At 44.0% G+C, this 17610-nt stretch overlaps 1 protein-coding gene across 17 annotated transcripts in view; it reads left to right on the top strand.

Annotated features, from left to right (window-relative positions):
* The window catches only part of Col14a1 (collagen type XIV alpha 1 chain), a 243533-nt gene that overhangs the window by 207475 nt on the left and 18448 nt on the right, over positions 1–17610 (top strand). For 14 of the 17 annotated variants that reach the window (XM_051159656.1, XM_051159661.1, XM_051159666.1 and 11 more), the window contains exons 41-42: positions 5584–5637; positions 6136–6250. In XM_051159656.1, the coding sequence (XP_051015613.1) occupies positions 5584–5637; positions 6136–6225 (144 nt within the window). In that variant the 3' untranslated portion in view covers positions 6226–6250. Of the gene's footprint in view, positions 1–5583; positions 5638–6135; positions 6252–14806; positions 14843–15764; positions 15832–17610 lie in introns of those variants that run through there. The other 3 variants (XM_051159671.1, XM_051159655.1, XM_051159672.1) reach the window with 2 other exon arrangements.

Below are 17610 nucleotides of genomic sequence, written 5' to 3'. Positions count from 1 at the left end.
TATTAATATTTTGAGGTAGGAATATTAAACATGGAAAAACATTTGAAGCCACTTATGTTAACAAACATGTCTGTTTATAAGGGGCAGACTTCATGTACTTTTAAAAATGCATTTTATAAAGTGTATACATTTTCCAAAAATTTCATCTTGCTAAGTTTGTTGCTTTCCTGAGATAAAGAAGTAAGCAAGGGGCCTGAGCCCTGCCCTAATAAGAGGTAATAGAGCTTCTAGGGTAGGCTGCATCAGGGAATACAGTGATACAGGAGAGGGAAGATGCTGCACTGAGAATACCTAAGGTTAGATGATTTATAAAAACAGATTGATTGGGTCTTGGATCTTGAGGCTTGGGAATCTAAGATCTAGTGGATTGCATTTCACGAGGCCCTCTTACCTAAGGCATAATGTGGTGGCAGCCATTGAACAGTGAATGTGATTGAGTAGGGAAGGGTGACTCTGTTATAACTAGGACGCTTCCATGATGGCCACGTTTATTATTCCCAGGGTCGGAGCCCTCATGGCTTAACTACCTCTCATGGGTCCTGTCTCTCAAGAAGGCTGCAAAGGGAATTAGGCTTCTCACACTTGTGTTTTGGGGGGCACATTCAAGCCTCAGCAGGGTTCAGCTATCTTGAGTGTCCCCAGCCTGGGTCAGATGCTCATCCTGTGTGTCCCCTTGGGACTCCTTTGTGTATTAGCATAGAGGTTGCTGATAGCATTTCATTGTTTGACAACTCACAAAACTTTAAACATATTCTCTCCACTGTCAATCTAAACCTCACAGAATGCCTAGCACGTTGTAACCATGCAAGTATCTCTAAATGTGTGGCAAGTTGGAAGCTTACAAAATATATTGCAGAGATGAATTTATGGGTGATGATTCTCATTTTAAAAAACTATGAAATCAAAGTTGTAAATAACTTATTTTATATTTATCACTCAGAAAGAAGTTTGGGGAAGATGGCTTTTACTTTGCTCCTAATATGACGATAAGGCTAACGTTCTTTCAACATATATGTAAATTTTAGTGGGGGGGGGTTGATGGAAATAGGAAACTCACAGTAGCTTTAAGAATCAATGTCCAACTGTTCATTTGTCCAAATGTTTTAGTCCATGAAAGAAAATGTCAGAATAAGATCCACTTTTCGGCCCTTTGGCTCAGATCAGATATGAAATCCACTGTATCGGGTGCTGCTGGTGCCCTGACCAGATCTGCTTTACCTGGCAAACGTGTTATATCCCCACAGTCAAAAGCTCTTCATTTCCCTAGAACGTTATCCTTGGAAATGTCATGTTAGCCCCTGGCTACAGGTGACTATTATGGGTATGTAAACTCTTAGCCTGAGTTGACTCTGGTGTGTAACTCACGCTCCAGAGCTCCCCGTGGGCTCAGACACACCGAACTTAAGATGACCCACTTTTTCTACCTGCCTCCTCTATTCAATGCCCTTCACATTTCCCCCAAGATCAATTCAGGAAGATGCTGGCAACACACGGAAGCAGGTCTGCCTCTAAGAAATTAGCCCCAAGAGTGTCGTGAAATGGAATTTGCCTTCTGAAGTTAGAAGAGTCGGATCTGAGAGCAGTAAGAAGGGCTGGGGATGTCGCTCGGTCATCATGGGCTTGCTTAGCGCGCACACAGCCCTGGGTGGACCCCAGCACCATGAAAGGGATACGAAGCACTGTGAAGGAATGACACCAGCATCTCCCTCTATCCTGTACATTGCCAGACTCATTAGAACTCCAGCTAAGGTTCACTTGTTGAACGTGAGCAGAGCTCGTCTGGAAGCAGCACTGGTCAGTGGCTCTTCTGGGCACTAGAAAGCTATTCAGAGCGTAGCACTAAATGGCATATACCTTCTCCCCTAAATGTGGAAGCAGGGATGTCGGCACCTGAACGTGTTGAACGTGTAGGCACAGAACGCGGAGCTAGCCAGCATCCTTCTCACTAACTGCACACCCACTTAAGCTCCCGAGTAGGAACCACATTTCACTGTGTTCCCTCCCAGACGCAACACGTTCTAGCTATAAATCAGGAGGACGCAAACTTGCCCACAATAGTGTCTTTCCAGGGTCAGCAGAGAACGGAACACAGACTATTGCTTTCTCACAGTCCTCCCGCTGTGGTAGGGAGCAGGGTGTAAATGCATTATTTCCTGCCAATCTTCTGTGGGAACAATGCAGTTTTATGTTGTTTTCCTCCTAGAAAATATGCCATGGCTCAGCTCTCCTTTTGAATAAGCCCATCTTTGTTGAATTAAGAATATTTTCCCTTTTGGTTGCGAGATTTGAGCCAGGGGAGGCTCTTACCACTGTTCTGACCCAGGGCTCTCTTTTCTCCTTCTTGTCTGGTGCTAGGCAACAATGAAGGCAGGAACCAAGCGGAGTCCTTTTTAAAACTGCTTTCATATGTGCCCAGAGCCCACTTTTATCATATGAAAACTTCATCTAAGAAAAAAAGAATATATTTTCACATTTTCTTTAACATTTTACTTTTTATTGAGAATTTCGTACATTCATACGATGTGTTTTGATCAAATTTCTTCCCCGTATCCCTCCAATTCCTCTGTATCCTCCACAGTTTTTCTCTTCTACTTTTGCGTACTTACTCTCTTTTCTGTTTTTGTTTTGTTTCTGTTGGTCTCAGTTTGGGTTTTGTTGCTGCGAAGAGACACCATGACCACGGCAATTCTTACATTTAACTGGGGCTGGTTTACAGTTTTAGAGGTTTAGTCTATTATCATCATGGTCGGAGACATGGCAGCATGAAGGCAGACATGGTGTGGGAGAAGGAGCTGAGAGTTGCACATCTTCATCCACAGGCAGCAGAAGGAGATGTGTGCCACATTGGGCTTAGCTTGAGCATAGGGGACCTCTAAGCCTTCCTCCACAGTGACACACTTCCTGCAACAGGGCCACACCTCTTAATAGGGCATTCAAATACAAGAATCTATGGGGGCCGGTTCCTATTCAAACCAGCACATTATTGTTGTTGCTGTGTTGTTTTGTTCTTAGACTCACTGGGTGTGCTTAGTCCTGCCTTTTGTGATGGGTACGGGACCATCAGCTAGAGCATGGGAGCCTCTTAGGGGTCATATCCCTGATGACACTTCCTCTCCCTACTCAGGCAGCTATCTCAGCTCAGAGTGGAACTTCATAAGCCTTTCCCCCACCCATGCCGCCACTCCAGCTCTGGGAGGTCTGATGTGCTCCTCTGGCCTCCGAGGGCACCCACCCCCTCCACAAGTAGCACACACACACACACACACACACACACACACACACACACACACACACTCATATCCACATAAATAAGAATTAAACAAATTTAATAGTTTTAAAACTTTTTATGTCAATATTTTCTGTCTTTTCTTACCTCCAATTTTTCTCAGTTATATAATGAGGCTGTTGATCTGCAAGACCCTGATTGTCTCTCACATAATCTGGTTTCTATATGTTATTTTTCCAGGAAATACTGCATCTAAAATCCACTTAAGATAATTCACTCATGACAAGACCTCACTGGGATTTTGTTTGTTTGTTTGTTTTGTTTTTACTTTACCGTGCATCCAAGACTGGTCTCAAATTCTCACACAATCCTCCTGCCTCAGCCTCCTGTGTCCTCAGACAGGCATGAAACATCACATGCTACTAAAATTAAGTTTATTTGTTATGCTTACATCAGAATGAGTTTTTGTAGTTTAATGAACAGATCCAAGGGAGGAGAGTGAAAACAAGGGAGCGAGTGAAAGAGAGTGTGTGTCTGTGTCAGGGCTTATCCTGAGAGCTTTCTCACACTTTTTTTTTTCCCTAAGACAAAGCCTCACCATGTAGCCCAGGCTATCCTCAAACTCATAATGTCCCAGCCTGTGTCCTCTGAATACTGAGATTATAGATACATGCCATCACACCCACTTCTAACTCCAATGATTTTTGACTAAAGTGAAAAAGCAGAAATATTATATAAAATGACAACAGCAATACCATATGCATCAGCCTCAGATAATGGCCTCAATGACCCTAACATGTAAGTGGCTTAGTGTGGTGAAGCACAGTAAAATAAAGTCAAATGACGGCTATTTCTTGTCCACAACGCTGAGCAACCAGCAAGGCTGGGCGAAGGAGCAGGAGTCTCTGCCTCAGAAAATCATTTTGCAGCCTGTCTGTCTGGGAGCACTCTTCAGGACTTGGCCTCTAAGGTTGCTGCAGGAGAGGACTAGAAAGTGGAGGATCACCCTGAGGAAATGTTTCTGAGCCAAGGGTGGGACTGGCCCCCTTTCCTGGCCATGACTCAGGCACGAGGCTCCAACCGGGTTGCGAGGAGGCTGCAAAGTGAAGCCAAGCAATATTCCGGGCAGACAAGGGAAAGAGGGAATATGGGTGAGCTTCAACCTCCCTGGCTGCCTCCTGTGCTCAGACTCATTGGCCTTGTGAGGGCGAGCGCATGATGAATGGGCCTGGCTGACCCGTGGTTCTCCTGTACACGCACCCTGTGCCTTCTGGACTCCCTCCCCAAACACGTTCATTCCACCACAGCATTATTTGGTACTTTGCGGCAGGAGAGGCGGTGCGGATGTAGTGTTCTTGTGTTGATAAGACAGATTTTGTGAGCTAGGCGAGGGGAAAGACAGCCTACTACAGTACAACAGCCTACTGGGCATTGACAGCAAGGGAGTGCAGAGATGCAGCCAGGACGCTAGTCAAGGCAGATTGGGATGGGACCGAGGGTTCCAATAGCAAAATCCTCATGGTGAAACTTTTATTTGTCCCCGTGGCAGGAGGTGACATTTTTTGAAAACTTTTATGAACTTATAAAGTTTAAATTGAAGATTGCCTCTCCTCTTACCTGCATCAGAAGAGCCAGCATTCATAATGATAAGAGCAAGCCACCCCAGCTTCTAAGGATTGTTTACACCCATTAAAATAGTATATATATACACCCATCTAATGTCTCAGAGAGAGGTTTTCCTGATGGATGTCATTTATTTTGGGGGGACTGTCTTAGTGGGTTTTTTTCACCCTTCTGAGATGGAATAGGAAGCAAGTATGCAGCCAGTGATGAGGCCACCACAGCAGACACTCAACAGAGCTTTCCCAGATCAAAACTGTCCTCACAGCAGGCCACCCTGCCCACCTTCTCCTCCAGTCTGCTGCTCTGAGAAGCTGAGGAGACAAGATAATTGCACTCCCCTTATATATAGACTCTCCGTAGGGACCCCAAGACCTGTGGGTCCTGAAAGACACTAATCCATTTGTTTGCGCTAGGCATTGATGAAAAAAAAAAAAAAAGAATAGAACTTATGTATTCATTTTGTTTGATACATTTTCTGAAAATACGTTGTTATTTAAGTTTGTAAGTGACATTTCTCACACCTATGGTCCTTGTACTTGGGCCAGTGACTGGAGCCAACAGACACAGAGTGCTTGCCAAGAACCAAGTCCCACAAGACTTTAACAGCGGTGCATCCTCGGTAGTCCAGAGCAGGTGACAGAGTGTGTGCCTTAGATGGTGAAAGGAATCTGATGGCCCTCTCCTTAATGCCATATAGCAGCCACTTTGGTGACATGCCATTTTTTTCCCCTCAGGGATTTCCTGGAAAGGATGGTTCCTCTGGGCCTCCAGGACCACCTGGACCAATTGTAAGTATTTCTAGAAACTTCCAGGATGCATTTTTCTTTACAGCATTTATTTCTGGGTAGAAATTTTCTTCTGCTGCCTTCTCGGTGGCTTTTTTTTTTTTTTTCTAAATTTTGTAACATTTTTTTTTTTGTTGGTACAGACCCATAATGTCCTTTAAAAATGACAAATCCAGATGGCTTGATGACTCATTGAGCCAGTTTTCTATAAAATTGGCTGCATTCATTTAGTTGTTATTACTTATAAGTAAGACTTGGAATTGATAGAACTATACCTGACCAATCCTTCCCATTAAGGCAATTAAAAGCTGCCTTAACCCAGTGAGACCACACCAGCACAGTCATTGGGATGACCGTGATAATGAGTGATGACTCCTGAACTGTTGGTGATGAGGAGGGAAGCTATTGGGGCATGCCCCATTATCCCTGCTTGAAAGCTGTTCTGCGACCCATCGTATCTATCAGTCTTCACCTTTGTCTCATTTCTTGCTTCTATTTTAGGGCATTCCTGGAGCCCCTGGTGTCCCAGGGATCATGGGCAGCATGGGACCACAAGGAGCCCTGGGGCCACCTGTAAGTACTGAGTGGTAGCTGGTCAGCATATGTGTCCTACCATCGCTTACTTATATGTTTGGATTTATCTGCATTTCCGTAGATCAGAAATGTTTATTTAGCTGCCAGGCATGGTGGCAGATCTCTGTGAGTCTGTGTCAGCCTTGTTTATATAGCAAGATCCAGGATAGCCACGACTAGAGCAACTCTCTCTCAAAGAATTATATAATTTTATTTTTATATAATTTAGTTATTAGCCATAATTAAAACTTGGAATTGATAAAACTGAACCTGACCAATCCTATGAAGAATAAAAGTTACTTGACTACCAAGAGGGTAAAATATGAAACTGTAGGAACTGAAAGTTTTATTGAAAATGGGAATATATTTTTATACCTTCCATTCATTCACAGATTACATTAAAAGCACAAGCACACACTGGGTGTGGTGAAGCATGCCTTTAATCCCAGCACTTGGGAGGCAGGGGCAGGTGGATAGCTGTGAGTTCGAGGCCAGCCTGGTCTACAAAGTGAGTCCAGGACAGCCAAGGCTACATAGAGAAACCCTGTCTTGAAAACAAAACAAACAAAAAGCACAAGCACACATAAGCAGATAGTGTAAATGAAAGTGCACCGAGTAGGAGTAGGGCCCATTTCCCTCTTATATTCCTAGTCTCTTCACTGCATTTAAATGCAACCAGTGGGAGAGGGCAAGGAGCCAAGATGCTCACTGTCAGGTTAAATAGCAGCATGTTGACAGCATCTTTCTTGAACTGAGTTAGCAGTAAACAAAAGCAACAGTTCCATCGAAAAGCCTGTCCTACTGCAAACCTGCTGAGGGTATGTGATGTGATGTGTGTGTGTGTGTGTGTGTGTGTGTGTGTGTGTGTGTGTGTGTGTGTGATGCATGCATCTGTGTGTGACTGAATAAGTGTGTGTGTGTCTCTGTGTGTGTGAGAGAGAGATAGACAGGGGAGGGGGAGAGGGAGGGAGGGAAGGAGGTAGGGAGAGGTAGGGAGATGCAAGTGCTCAGAGGCGGGTACAAATTAGAGTTCTATTTGCTACTTGACAAGTTACCACCATCTCAGTGGCTTAGAGCAGTACAATGCCACCCTCCTACACTTCAGTAAGATGGAAGCTGGCTGCTGACCTCACTGGTTAAGAGCAAGATGCTGGAATTTCCTTTCTGGGCACTCTTGGGAAGAATCTAGTTTCTCGACTTTTCTAGCTTCTCTTGGCTACCTGCCTTGGCTTTTGGCCCCTTCCATCTTCAAGTCCACGAAGGTGTCATCTTTTGGTTCCATTTTCTGTGGTCATGTCTCTTCCACAGGTGGGAAAGATTTTTGCTTTTAAGGACTGTCCTGTACAATCTCTCTAGAAAATTCCCAAGTGCTTTACTAAAAATCTCTTTACAACATCCTTTAGGCTCCTTAAAGTGTCAGACTTACAAGTTCTGGGATCAGGCTTGGGTGTGTGAGGAAGGTGGGGAATCTTTTCTACTTGTGATAGGGGAAAAAGCACAACAGAAACACCAGGTCAGATCAGAAGGGACACCTCTCTTTGTTCACAGTTTCTCTTGTCACTGTCTACCCTTGGAACGCATTTCAGTACAATTTTCAATCCGTAGAGTCCTCCTCTGTGCTGCTGTGCATGTGACACATCCTCGACACACCTGAGGCATGCCCAGAGGAGTGAAGATGGGGCTTAGCAAACACATCCTGGTTTTCCCATCCTCATAAACACTGTCATTAGTAGCCACTTTACGAAGCTGGGTACTTACCCTAACTGCTTTCTCACTTGTTTTCAAATCACACTAGTACTGAGTCACAGAGGAAAATTGGATGACTTTGTCGTCAGATATCTTCTTTAACGGAAAAGGCATTGCCACATTTGATCCTGTATGTGGAAACACATCCACACATCCACACCCACACCCCCACACCTCCACAAAGGTCTTGCAAGTAAGCACACACAGACTGCTTCTCTCTGTTGTCTTTCTCTCGCCCTCGCCCTCCCTTTCTTTCTTCCTCCTTCCCTCTCCCTCCCTCTCTTTCCCTCCTCCCCACCTCATCTTTTTTTTTTTTGTCAGCCCTATCTATTCACCTACTCATCTATTTTACACCAGAAAGTCTTAGAAACATTCTCCTATTAGGTTTCACTCTGCATTTTGAGAACCAGAATTCCAGATCATCCTCAGGATCTAGGGAGCAAGGACCTCGAGTTCAAGAAGTTTCTGAGGTAGCACATGCTCAGTCCAGCTGAACTGTGGCAGCGCTTAGGGCATCAGAGACGTTGTGACATCCTGAGTACAGTAAGAAAACAGGAAGATGTTATACTACAGAGGTTAGGCAGAGTAAACAAAGCTGTCTGGGCAGGAGGAGAAGGAGCCTTTTTTCTTACTGGCATCTCCCAGGACCAAATTATCTTAGCTACACTATGGAAACATGAGCCCTGGTTGGTCCTGAGCCAAGACGGACCAGGAGCAGTCACCAAGGTTTTGGGACACTCTAAGTGGGGTGTAGAGAGGCAGAGTAAGGCTAGAATTTATTGATGAGAGTAATACTTCTTCATTCACCGGCCTGGTCTAGTGTGTATCTGCATTAGACTATACATGGGGCATACTAAAATATAAATACATTCCCCACAAATAAATCACCTCGTGTTAACTTAATCATCCGTCAGCAAAGGAAGACATCTGGTGGCCATAAGAGAGGCCTCATGGCACAGACACTTCTATGGGTAGGGATGCCACAGTCGGCTCCTGTATTTCCCATCCTCGGCTACAGTGTTCTCTGCTCTAGAGTTCAGGATTTCCCCTGCATCCAGACTGCCAGCTCCCACATGCCTGCTGGCTGCCAAGGGGTATGATTATTGAAGCAGGCTCCGTGTTGTGCTGTTAAGGCCTTGATTGATTTCCCATAGATATCTGTCTAGGAAAATCAGGGCAAGGGACCAAGAAAGACAGGATGTGCCACAAAAAACAGCAGTGTCTTTCCTACAGTAGGTGCCAGCAGTGCTTACTCGCCTGCACTCTACCTTCCATGCCAGCTCCTCGGGGCAGACAAGAATGGCTGCTGCCAAGCTTTTGAATGCCTCCCTAGGTATTAGCTCAAATATAGTGCCTTCAAGCCACGGACTGCATGCACGATGAGACTTTTGAAGGAGCCTCTGATGACAGAAGCCACATGTGTCAGTAGGTAAGCACATTGTTGAAAGAACTCTGTATAAAATGTCCAAATAGCTTGCATCTAGATGAGGCTCCTGCTGAACTGTCCTATCTATAGGGGCCACATAACTGAACCAAATCATCTGGCCTCTGCCTTATGCAAATTCTCAGCAGTTGGCGCATCTCCTGACTCCTGATGTCTGTCTCGTGACTAAAAGAAGCTTCTGGAAGTTAGGGAATTTCTCATTGTGCTCTTGTAGCTCTTTATCATTAGAGATATAGAGTACTTTCTATATATTTGTGAGAAGAAGAAGAAGAGGAAGAAAGAGAGGGGAAGAGAAAAGGAGAAGTGGGAACAGGATAGGGAAAGAGGAAAAGAGAGGAGAGGGCGTCTGTTCAGAGAGCCTGGGCTACTCTTACTGTGTCAGGGTCAGGATGCTGAAGGTCTTCAACATGTGGGACTTGGACTATGAGACCATTCTCCCCCTTTCGGGCCCAAACTTCTGTGACTCTATGAATGTAGCTACTGTATTTCTTTACATTTCAAGTGTTTCTGAAATGAAAGGGAAAATACGCCACTTTTTCCTGCCTCCATCTGCAGGACCTACATGTGTTCCCTCAAAGTATACTTTGGTGGAGTTATGGGACTTCATGTGCTCAGGAAATTTTGTTTGTTTGTTTGTTTTACTTTGCAAAAAACAAATCAAAGGGAAGACATCGGTGAAGTTGGAGTCACAGGTAATTACTCACTGTATGTACTATTGCACTAAGGAGATCTTTCACTGGGTCTGCGTCAAACGTCATGAGACAGAGTTTGGGGAATTTCAGAAGTAATTAAACACATTTATCTTTTTGTACCAGAAAGTGCCAGTAGCTAATGCTACCTATTTCCTCACCAAACCAAATTTTGTCTCTGATTTTTTCTTTAAATATAGGATATTTTCAAACATGCTAATATGACCAGTGACATCAAAAGTAACATGGGAAGACACACTGGTGTTGAAATTAAAGTGTTCAAGACTTAAGAGTTTTTTTTTAAATTGTTGTTGTTGCTGCTGCTGCTGTTGTTTCGGTTTTGTTTGTGTTTTAACACAAGATCTCACTGTGTAGCTCAGGTTGGGCTTGAAATCAGGGCAATACTCCTGCCTCAGTACTATAGCTATGAGTCACCATGCCTGCTCAAAATCGATTACTTTAAATGGTTCAAGTTAGGATTTCATTCTGAATTACAAGAATTAGGTGTGTGTGCGTGTACTGTGCCTGCTTGTTTTTATGCATTAGGAAAATGTTTTCTTTAGTGGAACTGAGGACTCTGGGTCATGGCTGTTATGAACAGTGTGCTCTTCTGGGCAAGCAACAGAGAGGACCTAGCCTGGAAGCACACCAATTTACCCTTGCGTTCCACCTCTTCCACGTCCCTTATTGTGTGATCTTGGGCAAATGACTTATGCTCTTCATGAGTGGTTTTCCTAATCTGCAAACTAGGAATGTCTTGTGCATTTGTTACAAGGACTGCATGAATTAACCTCACAAGAGAATTACAGGGATAAAATAACTACCCTACAAGGCAATTGGAAGGGCTAACTGAGTGAATGCATAAGAAACTCCCAGAACAGCAGCTGGCAAAGGCAACCTAAATATTCATTATTAAAACATAATGTCTGAATATATTACAATGTCAGTTATTTATTTTTGACTGCTGGCCTTTGGTTTGTGTCTAATGCCCCCAAGGCTGTTTCTTCATCACACAGTGGTGTCATAAGTAGCTCTTGTCTCCAATAGGACCTGTCAGTGGACACTGCCTTCTCTGGGGTTTTGTCACCTTTAAATCAGAGCTGACAGGCTGCAAGGGAAGAGAGCATGGCTTGGGTATCTATTTACAAAATTAATTTAGGCTTGTACTCACAGAGAGAGGGGAAGGAGACAGGGATGGAGGAAGAGAGAGAAAGGAAGGGGGAGTTGCATACATCTTATTTTTGCAAGCAAGCTTTTCTTGTGGAAGTTGGGTGTTTTTAAATAGAATCAACACTTTTTCTCACCCTCTAGCAATGTACTGCCCTGTGTTTGAAATGTTTTTCTTCTGTTTCTTTTCAATCCAGGTAGTTGAAGCAAAGTACAGAATAGCTAGCAATGCAGATTTGAAATGAAACTTGACCATCCATCTGTCCATCCATCCATCCATCCACCCATCCATCCATCCATCCATCCATTCAGTTAACACATATATTTGAGTTCCTGTCCTGTCACAGGCAGTCTCTGGAGCCAGGGATACAGCAATCTCTTAGCTGGACACAGACCCAGCCTTGTGGAGCTCACATGCCAAATGGGAGCTGCTTTCTTTCTAGAAGTTGGAGTTCTCTTACAAGCTCTTTGTCCACATATTTCCAGACCATCTCGAATGTCATGATATTTTAGCTGTGAGCCTTCTACTCTAGAGAGCCCTTCACTGCATGGCCCTGCTTGACAAAGAAACTCAGAGACTAAACATGGACTGAGGACCCAAAAATCTTACATTGCCCATCAAATATTTGTTCTTCTTAAGCACTTTTATTTATTAGTTCTTTGACAATTTTGTATGTTTTGATCATATTCACGCCCCTCTCCAGCTCTTGCCACATCCCTCCTCATTTTCTTACCCACTCAACTTTGTGCCTCTTTATTTTTTAAAATAATTCCATCAATTTGTACTGCTGTGTACTGTTGGATGTGGGGCCTTTCATGGAGTGCAGCCAACTTCCCAGAGGCAACCCTCTTAAAACAGACTCTTTCTCTCTCAGAAGCTATCAGTTGCCAATCGCTCCTTGGCTACAGGGTGAGACTGTGTGCCCAACTACCCTGTTTTCTTATTAGCTAAAAAGATATCTTAAGGTTTTATGTTTAATTATGTGTATATGTCCGTGGGTCTGTGCACATGAGTGAAGTGCCTGCAGAGGCCAGAAGAGGGCTTCAGATTCCTGGGCTGGATTTAAAGCTGATTCAGCCTGTGGGAGCCTGATCCTATGGAAGAGCAGTGTGCGCACTCAGCTGCTGAGTCATCTATCCAGCCCACATCTTTTCAAATATACCCAACATTGAGAGAATTTTTAAGCGAGCACTGTATATCCCACATTAAGAATCTGTGACGATATACATGAAAGCATGCATATTTTAAAGTAAGGTTCTCTTGCACTTAGCTGAATACGGATCTACTTTGCAATCTTGGAAAATTATCCAATGACAAAGTAAAGGACAAATTCACAGTTCTTGTTGAAGAAATATAATTAATGTTTTATCATTTTTGGCAAAATAAAAGGAAATGCAAGGTCAGAGAAATAAGGGGGCAGTCCCAGATTTCAATTTAATATTGGCATAGGCAAATGTTTGAATGACAATTTTTTTTTCGAGACAGGGTTTCTCTGTGTAGCCTTGGCTGTCCTGGACTTGCTTTTTAGACCAGGCTGGCCTCAAACTCACAGTGATCCACCTGCCTCTTCCTCCTGAGTGCTAGGATTAAAGGCATGAGCCACCATGCCCAGCTTGAATGACAATTTATGCAAGGATTTTCATAGTCAGTCTCAGTGATTTGAGAAGATGAAGTACATGGTAGTTTTTAGAAGCCTCTCACCATGAAATCCATGAATTAACTCATTAAACATATATAATGATAAAGATTTGATGCTGTAAAGTTGATTCTCAAACTAAGCACTAGATTAAAACATCCCTGTTGATGACACTTAATACTTTTCTCGTGTATCAGTTGTGTGTATCCGTAATAGACCAGGCCTGTGAGAAGGAGAAGGTGCAATTTTCAGAAGCAAAAGATAGGGAGCTTGGGAGCAAACTATAAACTATCTATCTATGTATCTATCTATCTACTTGGATTTTGTCACATGTTTGAGCATCATTAAGTAATTTAGAAAGAAAGAATAGCTACCATTAGTCAAGTCACAGGATTGCCCCAGATGTATGCTGCTGGCTTCTGGGAAGGAAGAGACCAGTGATGACATGCATGGTAGACTGAAAGGGAGGTCTGAATATTGCAAGGGCTCTGGTATGAAGTGTTCAATACAGGAGGTATCAATAGGAGAAGAAATGTATGTTTTAAAAGGGATGGCTTATGTGCATGCTCATGCTTGTGTGTGTGTGTGTATGTGTGTGTGTGGTGTATAGTGTGTGCACGTGCAAGCTTATGTGTGCATTGTAGTGTGTGTGTGTAGTGCATAGTGTGTGTATTGTAGTGTGTGTGTAGTGTATAGTGTGTGCATGTGCAAGCTTGTGTGTGTGTGTATTGTAGTGTGTGTGTGTGTGTGTGTGTGTGTGTGTGTTGAATACAATAGGAAGGGCACAGATGGAAAAGAGACAAGAGAATTGGTGGGCTGATTCCACCTAATCAGTGAGGTCACTCAACAGTGACCTCTTCACCTGCCCACTCCACCTATGATTGTGTGTGTGTAGCTTGACATAAACCGGGAAAGAAGCCTTTCCACCTCCAATGTCTGCAAATACTCCAAGTTGTGGCATGCTATTTCCCTTGGCCCTATGAAGTGAACCAAGAATTTTGGACTTGAGTAACTTAGCAAAGCTGAGTTTGGACTCCACATTGAGTTTGCTTTGGGTCCTGTTGAGATTGAAATAAGAACAGAAAAAAAAATCTGACAATATGGCATGTCCCATCCATGGGTTCTAGTCACACTCCTAGGAGTGGTTACGGAAATGTCACATCCATATTGCCTGTGAGTTGACACAGAAATATGATTGCCTTCTGAGGACACCTGTTTCCCATTAGAAGCATAATTTTATTGCAAAAACACTGAAAACATTGTAATTTTTTTTAGTAAATATTTTACAGTAATAGTAAAGTTTCTCACTGTCAACTGTAGCAAAGTCATGGTTTTAAATAAGAATTCAGCTGAGAATGCATGCACACATGAGCCTCAATGTGGTAGAGACTCGGGAGGTGCACAGCATCACTGCAGAGGAAGCAGAACGAGGCCCGGATGGGGAGGGGTTTATAGATGTCTCCTCTCATTTTTAACTGCTAGATTGAGAGGAATTCTTTGCCTTTCTTATAGATATGCTTTTATAAAGTATTGGAAAAAGCTTTTTAAGAAGGGGCTTGTGGAATCATTCTGAAGCAGTCTATAGTGTTCAGCACGCTGTGTGGTGTTTGGTGTAGGAAACTGCAAAGGATATCATTGTTGGAAACACAAGTTACTCTGAGGCACAGCTGCACCATTCCACTTCCATAGCTGCAAACTGCCACATCTCAGCCTCAAAGAGCCAGAGGAAGAACATGCATAAATAAGCTGTTGTGCTCAGGGACTACAGGTTGCTACCTGTCTTGTTCCTGTTGCCTAACTGCTTTCACCCAAGGCTGGAAGAAAAGCCTTTGTCGGCGATGAAAGGGCACGCTCTTATGACTTATTGGTCAGCATAGCATCCTAAGTAACTTGAGATTTATTCTTCACTTTTACAGGGTGTCCCTGGACCAAAGGGAGAGCGAGGTGAACGAGTAAGTCAACTGAGTGTGCACCTGCTTGTAGGTGGTTGCACAATAGCCCTGGCCTGAACCTAATGAAGAAGGGTCACTGCTGACTGTGGTATTCACCACTGTCCCACTAGTCTTTTCATTTACAAGCGCATTTCCCAGGAGACACATCTGGGTGGGTAGGAGGCCAGGAGAGAACTTCAATTGTGTTCTTGCTGTCATCTGGCTCCTTGGACTTGGGCTCCATTCCTGAAGGATGACACGGGGAGAATCGGACCGACCTAATTCACAAAGATGGAGCTGAGATGGAGACAGCATCATAGATGTAGGAGGCCATCATAATGGATGTGGGTAGTCGTGGGTGGCTCTCTTCCAGTGCTAGCCAACGGCACAGGACTCCCGCTTTCCTGATGGCATAGTGTTGGCACGAAGCAAGACAATGGTTGAATGGAACCAAAGCACACACTCTGAAATGTGAATGACTTCAATTGTGGCGCCCACTGTCTCTCTGTAGACGTTGTGAGGCTTCTAATGTGGTTGTGTTCTTGGATGTGGTAGAAACAGCACTGTTCTCAGGTTCCACAGGCTATTTCTGTGAATGTTTAGGCTGTGTGTTTAAAGCTGATTAATTGTAACATGGGCTTTCTGGCTTCCTTAGGAGTTATTAGTATTACATGAGCCACCCCTAGAGAAGGCATATGTTTGATATGTTTTAGAATCTGGGACCGAAAATATTTATTTGAGCTCATGAGTCTAATAAGCAAAGGCTTTTAGGAAACTTGAACCCTGGGTACAAATTGCGTCTTCTGCATTAACCATAGCAGTTTGCCTTCCCTGTTGCTAGGAGCCTGGAGTCTTGGTGGGAACAATGGATAGGTCAGCTATGTCCCAGCTGTATGGCTGTGCATATAGCCATGCTTGAGGAATGTACTTTCTTCCCATCCAGGGAGACCTGCAGTCTCAAGCCATGGTGAGGGCAGTGGCGCGTCAAGTATGCGAGCAGCTCATCCAGAGTAAGTGGCCACCCAGGTCGTGTCTCATTCCTGTCTAAAGGAAGCTTCCCATCCTGGGACTAGAGAAACCAAGGAAGACCCCTCTAAAGGTCTGGATTGCTGCATACACGTAGTCTTCCAAGCCCCCTCAGAGCCACCTGCCAGCCTAATAGATTGCTCCAGAGCTTTATAATGATGGCACAGGAGCCAGACTCCTGAGTCCTCAGTAAGAGAACCATTGATTTGCACATGAATACTTAATCTTCCATTCTTCCTTCTCCCATCAAATGGATGGGTACTTTTGCAACTGTTAAGCACTTGAAGACTTGTGGACTGTGCCACAATCAAGATATCTGTGGTGTTTGTTTCTACTGGCTCATGGATTTTAATCTCTTTCCCTTCTTTATGCAGTTTTTATATCTGTTACTGTTGGTTAGCCCAAGGCCCTTCCTTTGATTCCTTAGGCTGTATGCCAAAATATACACATACCCATAGGGCTGATGTGACATCCGGTATGACAGTTGGGCACCATTCCCAAAATCATACCAGAAGACACTTGCTACAAGCATTTATTCAATTTCTTTATTTTCATACCTGAATATTTCAACAGCATTTACTTCAACAACCGATTCCTGTAGTCACCCATTTTGTACATATGCCTACTTTGTCTCAAAAATCTAACCACAAGGTTACTGGGGTGGACCCTTCTCTTTGCCATGAATATGTTTAGTTCCAGATGACTTGAGGCCAAGTCAAAACAAAAATTCCTTTTAGACCCATGCTAGCCAAGCGCTAATGTCCACCCCTTCCCACTCTGAGCAAACCTCCTCCTCCCGAGAGGCCATTTTTCAGAGTACTTTCCTTATCTGCCTCAGGGCTGTATTTACTTTAATCCAGAGACGTTTGGGAGTCAGACCAGTAGAGCCAGCAACTGCCAAGAAGGTCAGTTGGCAAGATCCAAAGTCCCACCTGTTCCTTTGGGATAAACCCAGACCTTGCCCTGGGGAGATGTGAATGGAGAGATGTTGGTTTTCACTCTGGCAAAAATGTCAGTGCAGGAGGAGGGCAAAGCTACGCCCGGCAAGCACAGTTGTCTTCCTCTGTGTGCCTTATCTCTATCCACTTGTACAGTGCCCACAGCAGTGTGGGTCCCAGAGAAGATTTACCAATTAAACAAAAACAGTTATGGTTAGTGACAATATGAGATCTTTAAAATAATACATTGTACAAGGGAAATGGGACTTTAATCACTTTTAGAGCAGGATGCACCCAAAGCTCATGTAAGCTCTGCGTTATTTCATGGATTTCTGATCTCAAAGGGACAATGCAAATGAGTAGAGGAGCAAGCCTGTGTGACATTGCACTGGGCTGGATCTTCATTCGACTCCCTGCACACAGCAGGAAGAATGAGTCACACTCTTCGCTGCTTTCTTGCACTATAGAAGGGAAACCTTGGATAACACGTAACTATTTAAAACGCGCTCTAAAAAATGAGAGCTCCAAAACAGGGGCTTTCTCCCTTAGAAATTCTCAGATTCTGATGAATGACTTCAAGGAGTGGAGGAGTCGGACGTGAGAGCAGAGTGAAAGGAATTGGTGTCATTGTGAGGGCCTGCCTTTCAGCGCCACTGTCATGGGAGGAAATGGCGCCATCTGCTACACCTCACTTGTCTCCTTAAGCACAGCTCTGCTTTCCCCTGCGCTGCTCAGGCGCTCACCCCTGAGTGCGGCTTATGGGTTTACACACGCTTCCACACAAGCGCAGTCGGCTGGGTTTTAGTTCTTCATTGACGAATTATG

Source organism: Acomys russatus, chromosome 17 (assembly GCF_903995435.1).
Source record: "Acomys russatus chromosome 17, mAcoRus1.1, whole genome shotgun sequence".
Taxonomy (NCBI): Eukaryota; Metazoa; Chordata; class Mammalia; order Rodentia; family Muridae; genus Acomys; species Acomys russatus.
This window is presented reverse-complemented; position numbering and strand designations above follow the sequence as displayed.